This window comes from Crinia signifera, chromosome 2 (assembly GCF_055691185.1).
Source record: "Crinia signifera chromosome 2, ASM5569118v1, whole genome shotgun sequence".
NCBI lineage: Eukaryota > Metazoa > Chordata > Amphibia > Anura > Myobatrachidae > Crinia > Crinia signifera.
Window position 1 is genome coordinate 228089090 of NC_139218.1, and position 12475 is coordinate 228101564.

Genomic DNA, 12475 nt, shown 5'->3' on the forward strand with positions numbered 1-12475 from the left:
GGGTGGGGACAGACTGTTCACTCTTGGACAAGGCACCATCCCTGTTGCAATTTCCGTCAGTTACTTAATTCAGCAACAAATAATGGGCAGCTTTACTATAAATATATGCACGGTACAAAAGACACACACACACACACACACACACACACACACACACACACTCACTATGAGCCTTAATTGTAGTCTGTTCCTATACATACTAGAGTAATGTAAGTGAAGATCATCAGTATACCAAAATCAAAAAGTAAAACCGATCTGCTTATGATGAAAACACCCGAAGTGGAGTTCTAAATAAAAACTAGTCCCAATTCACCCTTTTATAACAGTAAGTCTTCAGGTTAGACAAGTGCGAGACAAATGGTTGTATATTTTCACAATTCTGTTTGCATGCCATTATGTCCAACCACATTTCCTTGACAGATAATCCGGTTATAGAAGTACCGTAGATAAAACGGAGGGGAAATGTTATCTCCAATGTTGTCATGTAACTAATATTCCCTCAATTTTGTACTCAACTTCCAAAAAGTAATAAATATATATTTGTTTTGTGAGCAAACTGTATAGATGGATTAATTGTTGGTCAGGAAGAAGTTATTTTAACTTGGCATGGCTACACAGAATAGTGGGTGTGGTCAACATTTTAGCATCCAATTAAAACCACCATGAGATGAATTGCATATGCGGGATTACCCACTTCCCCATTCAGCAGTTGACTTTCAATAAGAGCACTGCATTTTAACTCTTGCTCCTAACCAGTGGCAGTTGCCCAGAGGCTAGAGAAATAGCTTCCAGTACAATAGGTCAGGGGTTCTAATACCTATTGCTAAAATTAATTTCTAATAAAGGAGCTCTGTCGGGGACTATTGTTGGAGCCTACACAGATGCGATAACCATGGCTATCAATTAACTAATTTGAAACAGTTCTCCGGACTCCATTGCCTCCCTGACTTTCACCCCTAACAGTCCAAACGATTGGTCAATAGAAGTTATAGCTATATTTAATGCACTGGGCCCAGCTATGTACATCAAATGGTGCTGGCGAGAGATCTTTAAAGTTATCTTACAGTGGTATGCAAATAATTTTTTTTTTTTTTTTGGGTAATTCATTTAGTGTTTTTCTGTCAAGACATAGAAAATGGTGCATGTGTCTTCAGGCGATGGAGTAGTAATGCTATACATTTACATCACCCATCTCGATTATCTGTTGTTTTAGGAAAGAGCTCCGATCGGTGCTACTGGCATTGTGCATGAAAGGTACAATGTGTCATTGCCTCAGCGTTATAACGCCAGTACCGGCACCCAAACTGGCACCCTTTGCAGGCTAAAATCAGCATGATTCAAGTGCTGGTCTGTTCAGGTGCACACAGCCGCTGACTCTGACATTGCTGTCCCGTTACAACATAGAGCAGTGGTTCCCAAACTTTTTCAGTTCAAGGCACCCTTTGGGTCTCCAAGATATTTTCAATGCACCCTTAAGCCAAAATAATGGTACTCTTTACCTAGAAGGGCGCCCATCGCATGTACATCGCATGCCATTATAATGGCATGCGATGCGACCGATGCGATGCCCGCGATTTTACATAGAAAACCATGTTAAAATGTAAATCGCGTCGGTCGCATCGCATGCGACCAAAAAATCGCATGCGATGCGATTACCGCGATTTTACATAGGGAACAATGTTAAATGGGTCAATTGACCCGATTTAACATAGGGAACAATGTTAAATGGCCCACAGACCCCAAATAGCCACCCTGGGCCCCCCCAATTGTTAACGCCACCCCACGATCAACGTGAACCCGAAGCGTGGCGAGCGCAGCGGTACACGTCCTCCGACCTTTTCATACCTCCACTATCCACGTCGGCGTGGAGTTGAGAATAGATAGTATGGCGAGCGGACGCGGATACCTTCACAGGTATACGCGTCCCTTCGCGGGCTTCACAGGTATCCGCGTCCCCTCGCGGGGCTCGCCACGCTTCGGGCTCGGTGACTCGCTGCGCTCGCCACACTATCTATTCTCAACTCCACGCCGACGTGGATAGTGGGGGTATGAAAAGGTCGGAGGACGCGTTGCGATGGGCGCCGTGATAATACACAAGTACCGAAAATGTTTATAAAAAGAATCACCCTGATATTTTCACATTTACCCATATGAAGTTAATGTATCAGTGGCAATAATAAAGTTGAACTGATTAGAGCACATCCCACAGTATGTAACATTTAATGCTTACTTGGCAAAACAAATAATAAACAATGTGGAGCTGATTCTGAGTTGAGCGCAAAGCAAAGAGGAAGTACTGTAATGGGGCCTACACACGTAGCAGTGTACCAGCATTTTCTAAGGGATCGCTCTAGATCCCTTAGAAAATGCCCCTACATTGCTCCATGTGTAGGGGCATAGAGAACTCTGCAGAGAGATTTAGATAGGAGAGGCATGCCCAAACAAAAATCTATATTGCAAGGTACTGTTTAATTCAAAAGAATGAGTCCAGAATATCAGGCTGCCACCCTACAGTTACTATTTTTATACTGCAGATGTGTGGTAGCTGTAGCTTTATAGTGCCTCGCAGCAAGACAAGAACCAAATACATGCCTCCCTTCCATACGCTCAGCTCTAATCCATTTAGGCACATGCATAAGTCACATATTTTCCGATTAGCATTTTGCCCCGCATTGTTTCCTCATCACCATCTGCTCTGGTCTATAGCATTCATGCCTTCTATACTGACCCATTCCTTTTTGTCTTTGGCCTCCATCTTGACCCTGCTTTTGTATCTGCCTTCAGATGTCCACCCGTGTCGTAGCAGATTTAAAATGATTTACTCATGTGTGGAATCACATTATTTACACTTCACTGCTCCTTCTACTCTCAGTGTAACATGTAGATAAATCCATTGTGAAACAGACACATAGCAATAAAGCAGAATGTTTCTTTTGTTTATAAACATTAGTATGAGACGAGGTTGTAACATTTAACTGGCCATGTCATCTTTGTATAGTATAAGTTTAGCAAATATTGCCCTAACGTTTAACTGTAAGCATAATAATAGAATAATTTACTGTACTGGTTGTATTTAGTGCATGATTAAGGTTTGCAAGCAAAGCAAAACATAACTGGGCAAAAACATGCTGCACTGCAGGTGGGGCAGATGTAACATGTGCACTGCAGGTGGGGCAGATGTAACATGTGCAAAGAGATATATTTGGGTGGCGTGTGTTCAAACTGAAATCTAAATTGCAAGAATAAATATTTGTGGGCTACATAGCAGCCAGTATGTACCCTGCACAGAAAACAGAAATGTATTTGCTCCTTTTGCATGGCAGCATAGGGTAGTTTGTTCCAGACACATGAGGGGTAAGTTATCACACAGGAAAAAAAAGCTTCATATTGCATATCCCGTATTCTCTACCTTTCCTATTTAATAATCCCAAACCGGGAGACCTGCAATGTGTTTGCCATTAAAGAATTCAGGTGAAAATAGGGAACTCAGCCTGTACCCCCAAAAATGGCAATGTAACCTACGCTTAAATTATAGAAGTTATTAGAGGGCATAATAAAAATAATTTGGGGGCTTAAAAATCAGGGTAAATGAAACAAGTATATGTTTGGTCAATTAACAGCACCTTAAAAAAAAACTTGCAAAAAAACTTGCAAAAAAACCCCCAAAACTGAAGGAATTCAGCTTACAGTGCTGCAAGCACAGGGGTTCCAGAGTCAAAGCCTGAGCTTTGCCACAGGTGGGTTGATCAATGCTGAACCAGCTGATCTTATACTCAAGCTTAGTGCTAGAGATTGCCAAAACCTGACATTTAAGAACTAATGCGTCCGTCCTCATCCATCTTCTGTATGCAATGAGTTACGACACACAGGGCCCCATGAGAGCCGCTAGCTCCTGTGCAACTCAGCCCCTGCCGGGTGTCTTTCTTCTGCCCGAGAATGCTATGTGAATATATTCACGACTAGATGGGCTGTTTAACATGACTGCAGCAATGATGAGGGAGGACTGATCTGTAATGTCATGTATACCACAGACTACACACTGAGGGCCTTATTCTAGTTCACTCTTTCTGACAAAATCCTTCTTAGATGGACAAAACCACGTGCACTGCAGGTGGGGCAGATGTTACTTGTGCAGAGAGAATTAGATTTGGGTGGGGTTTTACTTCACAGTGAGATCTATATTGCAGTGTAAAAATAAAGCAGCCAGTATTTACCCTGCACAGAAACAAAATAACTCACCCAAATCTAATTCTCTCTGCACAATTTACATCTGCCCCACTGCAGTGCACATGGTTTTGTCCATCTAAGAAGGATTTTGTCAGAGTGAACTAGAATAACACCCTAAGTTAGAGTGTGGGTGGCATCTTCTAGATGTCAATATCCCAGTATAAATAGAAAGTTAACTACATCATCTTTTACATACAAAAGGTGCCTCATAAACAGTCTACTATTTGCTTTCATAGAGATATATGTAAATGTATGCATACCTTGACAGAACTTGAGATACAGTATGTCATGTTTCATTAACATTATCTGTGTAGCTGCGTGCAAGCTGTTCTATGCCACCGGCCATTTCAGGCTGGCTGTGTGCCCATCACTTGGATGTATAGGAAGGCTGCTACGTCCGTGTGTGTGTGTGTGTGTGTGTGTGTGTGTGTGTGTATATATATATATATATATATATATATATATATATATATATATGTATATCCCACCATAGATCTAACTGTGTGGAGTTTGTATATTCTCACCGTGCTTGGGTGGGTTTTCTCCAGGTACTCTAGTTTCCTCCCACAATCCAAACATATACTGGTAGGCTAATTGGCTCCCAACAAATTAACCCTAGAATGTCAGTGTGTGCGTGTACATGTGGCAGGGAATATAGATTGTATACTCTGTAAAGCGCTGCGGAATATGCATGCGCTATATAAGAAACTGTTAATAAATAAATAATAATATTTGTAAGCAATGAGTAATATGTATAACATATCTTAAAATACTGGAAAGTTAATGCAACCACTTTACAATATTCAGCTTATATACTGTATTAAAATGATCTTGAGCTGCTGTAGTCCAAGATGAAGCCTAATGATAATTGTATCTTATACTCCAAGGACACACATCGCTCTCACATAAGTACTGTACTATCTGTTCCTTGCTGTGGGGTATTCACATGAAGGGATGGTGGCAGGCTTGCGGTAAGTGGATATATCTGATCAGATGCCATTTAGGGACTTTAAGGTCAACACATCTCTGAGATATTGGATCTTAAAAAGGTCAAATTTTCAGTCTTTTTTTTTTTTTTTTTATAGAAACACGTGGTTAAAATAAAAAGGATCTAACAGAGAAAATTAGTAGTAATTAAGTTTAATATAGCAGTTCCTCAATTCTATGCATTCAGGATAAGTTAATGTGCAATGTTATGCTACCAACCCCCTAACAGCTTTGCTAGTATCTTCTGGAATACTACTATGCATATGTCATTTGTCATCAGGGGAGATTACTAAAGAAAGGTTAGGTTAGATGTAACCTGCGGTTTTACACAGCTTTGCATTACACATCGCCCTCTTGATATATATTTTAATTCTAAAAATACAGAGCGGTAAATCTGTTAAGGTGTGCTATGCACAACTGGCGGAAACAAAAACAGAGAACATTCTTACAAAAAAAAAGTGGTTGTCAGAGATGAAATCTAAAGCCACATCTTGCCACTTTGTATATTTTTGTTTGACATTTAAAAAAATAAAAAAGGTAACTACAAATGGGATCTGAAACTAATTAACATTTAATTTATCCTCAGAATAGATGCACAACTGAAGTTATCCCCAGGGGTTGGTCTATAAATTGTATGTTTGGGAACTATCAAATCTGAATATTATGACCATACTACACTGGATATGCCCAACTCCTTCCGACCTTGGAGACAAAGCAGTTTTGGGCCGGGTCTGTACCTGTGTGGAAGACCACCAGGGAATACCCAGGAGTTGTACAATCAAACAATAAATTAGTCAAGATATCGACAGACAACTAATTACTCATAGATCTTCGCAGAATTTCACGCGCGAGACCAAAAGTATCTGGACATTACAATCATACCTTTTTAATAAATAATAATAAAGTGTTGTTTTAAACAATAAAAAACAATCGTATTATACGACGAAGTGTCTAGATAAGTGTGCTTCCACCCAGAGTCCATTTTTTCTCTTCCCAATCTCCGAAATTAGTACAGACTCTTGGGAGCACCACTGACCGTCGCCTTATAAAGCAGGAACAATAGGACCCTATCCTCAACCTGCCATGTGACGTATCAATGTGATTTATTTGTTTTAATATGATTAGTCAGTATTAGACACTATCATTCATTTCAAGACTAAATCCCAAAATCTGTGCAGACATCCAACAATCCTTTCCACTTTACATGAAACAGAGAATCCAAGATAATGAAAGTGGCAAATTTGGATGTGCAAAAATAAATAAATAAAAAATTACATAACCCCAATATTCCACTACGCTCTTAGAAAATTATAAGAAACAATATAATTGGCTGCCCTACCACATTGTTCCCTGAGGGTTAGGGAACAGAAACCCACAATATATTACCCGATAGTGGTATGGCACCTATAATATAAATATACAGTCCATATATCATGATTCAATTTCAATGAAGCAGAGAGAGAAAGTTCATCCAATGATTGTTTAATTTTGATCCTTCAATGAATGAGTTGTTCACAGGTATTACAGCATTATGGAAACTACCCCCCATTTTCCCACCCATTTTAGTTATTGCATAAACTCACGTACAGCCATCTATGATTTGATCTTTCCCCATTTCACAGGCACTCCACTGTTTCAGATCATTGATGGCTGATGTGTTCAGAGATGCATGATAATGAACTTGCAGCAAAAAAAAAAAAAAAATGCTAGATTGCAGAAGAAAGCCAATAATGTCTTATTGACCAAGACAAATCTACTGGCAAAGCAGGACTGCATTTATTTCCGGCTCTGAACACAATAGTTTGCTTTAAAAAACAGAAAACAAACAAAAAAATGGCTACAAATTTGCATTACTAACATGTATTTTTTTAGCGTAGCGAAATCCCAAAGTTCAGGATCTGACCTTTTATACAGTATGCCAGTCTAGGGTGGCTAATATCTTGTAGGACACATTTATTGGAAAGCTGCTTAATCAGATTGTGATGTCACTCAGGTGCTAAAAGGGAGGAGTCATTCTGGTTAGGAAAAAAACATTTTGTATCCCAATTGCACATGGAGTGAGAAATATACACATAATAATCAGATAATACAGAGATCTTGGTGTGGGCCACCATCATGCCGGCACTGGTTGACTACTCAAGGGCAGCACACAAATGAAAATTAATATGGGTTAATAAGAAGCACATAAGTGCTATGTAAGGAAGTGAAAGGTGTGATTAAAATAATACGAAATATATACAATGTGATAGGGAAAACATAAGTGTTAATAAAGTGTTAGGGTGTGCTAACCTGAAGCAGCCTAGCCATACTAACACAGGGGGTACACCCCCAAACCCATCCTATAAACGGTAACATATTTTATATATTTTGTATTACTTTAATCACATCTTTCACTTACTTACATAGCGATATGTGCTTCTTATTAGCCCCCACTAATTTTCATTTGTGTGCTGCCCTTGAGCGGTCGGCCTGTGGCAGCATGATGGGGGCCCATACCCAGTATTAGGGACCCCCAGTAGCACAGGCGCCTTGACATACAGCATGGGAGCTCAGCCCTATATCTGCAGATATATGCAACCAAGATCTCTGTATATCTAATATCTTGTAGGCCATTACCATATGGAGGCTTAGAATCAATAACTTCACACGGTTCATAAACTGTTCATTATGCATGAATCGGTATCTCAGAGTTTTAGTATTGCTCTAGTAAACGGCATCCTTTTCCTTACAGACTCCCTTGCTAAAATTTTGCATGGATTGTGCCACTCATGGTATTTCAATGGCAGGTTTTTGTAATGCAGACCCCATTGCAGCAGCTGGCACGGTTTTCTTGTGAACTACAGCTTTACACAGCTGTTCACCAGATTAGTGAACTCTACATCCCAAATAAAGGGGAAATGTTGTGTGACTGTCCAAGTGCCCCAGCAGCTCAGAACACCCACTATAAGGATTTCTCGCCTGCAGGCACTTAGTGGGGTTAGACCAAAGGGCAGTGCATGTGTGGTGATTTTGTTGCTGTTGTAATCCAGATCAGATGGCTTACATTTCAAAACCATTCTTTATGTCCCCTAGTAACAATTCTGTGAAATACAGTAGTTACCATACAGGCGGACACATTTTATTGATCTTGTAAATGTATACAAGTAGATGAGTTTTTGGTGTCTGGATTGGGTATGGTAGATAGGTCGACAATGAAAAGGTGGACTGTGTCAACTGTTTGGGGTTGACTTAGGCAGGCAATCACATGAAAAGGTTGACATGGTTTTCCTTTATTTTGCTGTCAATTTGTAGATTTGAAACTGTGGACACCAAGTTAGTGTACTGATTCAGGCAAGGTTTTTTTTTTGTTTGTTTTTTTACATTTAAATGGCGACCTTTTTCTTATGTTGACCTAGACCTTGTAGACTTATCATCCGGATCCTGCACAATGTCACCTCTGCATGTTGAAAGAATAAACATTCTCAGTTTCCAGAATTTTATAATAAATGCTGTTTGAATTTTATTTTATGTTTTTATAAAATTTTGTCTCCAGTATTTCCAGCAGTTACTTTGTAAATAACATATTACACTTTAAAGCTAAAAGCTGGACATGTGCGTACTGCGCATATTTATACATAACATCGACTGCTTATTGGATCCCCAATGCCAGGCTGCTCAGCGGCATCCATCCCCCAGTGCTCGCTCCCTGCCAGGAGCGTCTAACACATCTTTCACACCAGAAAATGAAGGGACCCACCCAGGAATATGGCCCAGGGATCATGCCAGACCATTCCCGGCCCTATTCACACCAGAAAAGTTCCTGCTTTTTCTGGTGTGGAAAGAAGGCGGGCAGGCGGCGAGTACCCCCCTTGGTTGCTGCTCCTCGGTGCAGGCAAGGGATCCACACAGGCGGCGGGCGCAGATGACTGGTCATACAGCTGGCACAGATGATGCAGCTCTCCGGCGGCAGTTAGGGCACCTGCATCATCTTCAGCCGCCGCTGTCCTGTCATTTGCGCCCTCCGTCTGTGTGGATTACCCAGCCTGTCTGCGCACACGCAGGACCGGCAAGGCGGGTAAGTACCCCCTAGCCCTTTCACACTGGCCAGGTCCCCGGGTTGAACCCAGGAACCACCCTGCACCATAGCAGGGTTGAAATCCTGGCAATTTTTACACACCAGCGCTGGTTGCGGGTTGTTCCCGGGCCCAACCCAGGAAATTTGGCTGGTGTGAAAGGGGTATTACCTATCCTGTTTGTCCCGGGTCCGGTCTGTGGTCTACCGAGTGCCTGGAGACAGCTGCGGTCACACACCAATGCGTTGTGCTGCAGCTGCCGGGCCTGAGTGATGGAGCAGCAGCGCTGGCGTCTAGTAGACCCCCTGCACTGCTGCTGTCACTGTATAGTATATAGTCAAGGGTAATTTATATACATGAGTGCTTTATTATTATTATGTGTTTTAGATGAAGAATCTAAAATCAATGTTGATCAATTTAAAATAAAAATAAAAATCGATCTTTAGTACATTTACCACAAGAGTGCAGAGCTGTTTCTCTGTAGTGCAGTTGAAAGCAGATGTGGATGAAAATAATACCATACAAAATGATGCAACTGTTATGCAATTCTTAAACAAATAACCCCAAAGATTACTCAGAACATTATATTCTTGAGATTTTAAGGTTCTTCTAATTAATACAGCTCAAAGCTATCAGTATTTATAGGTACCGGATAGAATATCTTAAGGCGCAAACACAATGAGATTTCAGCTATGTATGATTTTGACTATGCCATTTCCCTTGATCTCATCGGAACCCATACAATTTTGACTTTATTTATGTGACATTTTTACACTGGTCATATGTTTGGTATTAAATATATGTAAATTCTATTTTTGTATCATTTAAAATATTTCAAAAAGTTGGGAGTAGTTACTTATAATTGTATCTCATGCTAAACTTAAACTGCTCATATTCTAACAGTGTTTTTCCTTTGTTCCCCAAGCCACTAAGATGACCCTGCGTGTAATTCCTTTATGATGGACAGAAAAATCAACATGGTCATGTAAACACAAACAGCGTGTGGACTAAGATCAGCAGTGGGACAAAATGGAGGAACTCTATAAAGAAACACCAGACCTACAAATGGATTTGAACAACAATTCATCGACTATTCCAAACAAACTTGAAAATGGAGTTGCTCAACTGATAACTGCAGAAGCATGGAATATTAATCCCTCAGGTCTGATGAAAAAAGCACTCTCCCCTCTGGTGACTGTCCCTGCAGCACCCGTTCTTAGTCCTTCATCAGACTCCCAGAGTGGAGTAGCACTGAAAATGGCTGCAACGGTGCTTCAACCTATTTGCCTAGGAGAGAGCCCTGTTGTACTACCAATACACTGGCAAGTTGCAGGCAGCACACCACCTCAAATGAGCACAAACAGCAGTAACACCCCCTATGTTATAACTACACAAGGTCCTGTACCACTGCCTGTGCTTTTGGAGCAACATGTTTTTCAGCATTTGAATTCTCCACTGGTGTTACCCCAAGGTCCTTCATGCCCTGGCACTGCCATTCAGAACCACATATTTCCAGGAACTGCTGCTACTGTTGGACAGCCGCAAATTTTAGACCAGAAAACTTCTAGCCCTATACAGGAATCTGTTCTGCCACCAGTTTTTCAAACACCTGGGTTCTCCGCTGTATTACAGGACTTATTTCCATCACCAAACAGCTTAGGCAACCCTTCACCATGCAATGTATCTCCAGATTATGTGTCTGCCAATGCACACTCTGTTCCTCCTCAAGTCTTTAGCTCACCGTTATCACCTCTAGTTCCGCCTGCTACCCTCCTGGTGCCATATCCAGTCATTGTCCCATTGCCAGTACCTGTGCCTATACCAATACCCATCCCGATACCCATGCCACAGACTGAATGTAAAGAAAATATAGACCATCCAAAGCCTACAGTACAAATTCCAAAGATCTGCAAGGCCACCCAAACTCCTTTGGAGAAAGAAAGCAAACCGTTTGAATTTACAGCAAAAACTGAATTTACCCAATTTCATCGGCACTCTGTCATTAAAATAAATAATGAAAACGAAGCACTGGATCTTTCCATGAAAAATGAGCCACTGGATAAAAACGATGATGTAAGTAGTGTAGTGCTTCAGGAAGATGGTGTCTTAGATCTGTCAGTACCTGTGTACAAGAGGTTCGGAAATGTAAGTACTCTCGTTGGCACATCGGTGGCATGTGGGTCTATGAGTGACCCTTTAAGTCATTCCTTAATGAAGAACTTCCCTGCTTCTACATTTAATCCACCCCTGGTCCATCATGAACAGACACAAAAGCAGGACAGTAGAGTTATCTGCCCGAGCCCTGCTGAACTGATACGGCAACAAAAATGGGTTTCTGAACAAAGCAGCAGAACTGGATCTGAGCCGAAAGCTTCAAGCAACATAGAGCTTGTGAGCAGCTCTCAAACAGCAAAAGTAATTGTTTCTGTGAAAGATGCTGTACCTGCCATATTTTGTGGCAAAATAAAAGGGCTTTCAGGAGTATCAACAAAAAACTTTTCTATTAAGAGAGACCTTCCTCATGACTCAGCGATGCAGAACTATGATGTTAATAGTCAGTCCGAGGGGAGAGAGAATGGTGATGCTTTACGAAAGCCAATAAAAAACAAAACTGTTAAGTTAAAGAAAATTAATTCGCAAGAGATACATATACTACCAATAAAAAAGCAAAGACTAGCAGCTTTTTTCCCAAGGAAATAATTTTTCTCGGATTGCTAAATTTGAGACCAAATATTTAAAATAAATTAAACTTTGTGTCAGAGGAAAAAATGGTTTAAATTGAGCAAGAAATGTATATTAACTTATACAGGAATGAGAGAAAAAGGATTCTGGGGATTATTTTAAATGATGCCAATGTGCGGAATCTGGGACTGCAGGGATGCAGCTTTTTTCGGTTTATCAATTATATTGCATTTTCTAACAGGTACTAGATATTGGAGCAGCAACGGAATACTTCAGCCTTTAAAAAAAAAAAACTTTGTAATTGTTATATTTGGAAGGTAAATAAGTAATTATGTACTAGCTTTTTTTGTAACTTGTAATGGAAATGGCCACAACTTATTTTTAATCAGATTGCACATTTTATGCAGCTTTTACTAGGATGGTGGATTGGCCAGAGCTGTTTTTACTGCCAAAATCGGCTTATGTGCTGTTTTTAATATTAACAGCTACATTGCATATTTAAAATAAATGTTTGTATGTGTTAATGA

The 12475-nt window shown here is 40.5% G+C and overlaps 1 protein-coding gene across 2 annotated transcripts in view; it reads left to right on the forward strand.

The window, feature by feature from the left end:
• RAI2 (retinoic acid induced 2) overlaps positions 1–12475 on the forward strand; it is a 60775-nt gene extending 48300 nt beyond the window's left edge. For both annotated transcript variants that reach the window (XM_083173957.1, XM_083173955.1), the window contains one exon: positions 10192–12475. In XM_083173957.1, the coding sequence (XP_083030083.1) occupies positions 10296–11966 (1671 nt within the window). In that variant the 5' untranslated portion in view covers positions 10192–10295 and the 3' untranslated portion in view covers positions 11967–12475. The remainder of the gene's footprint in view (positions 1–10191) is intronic.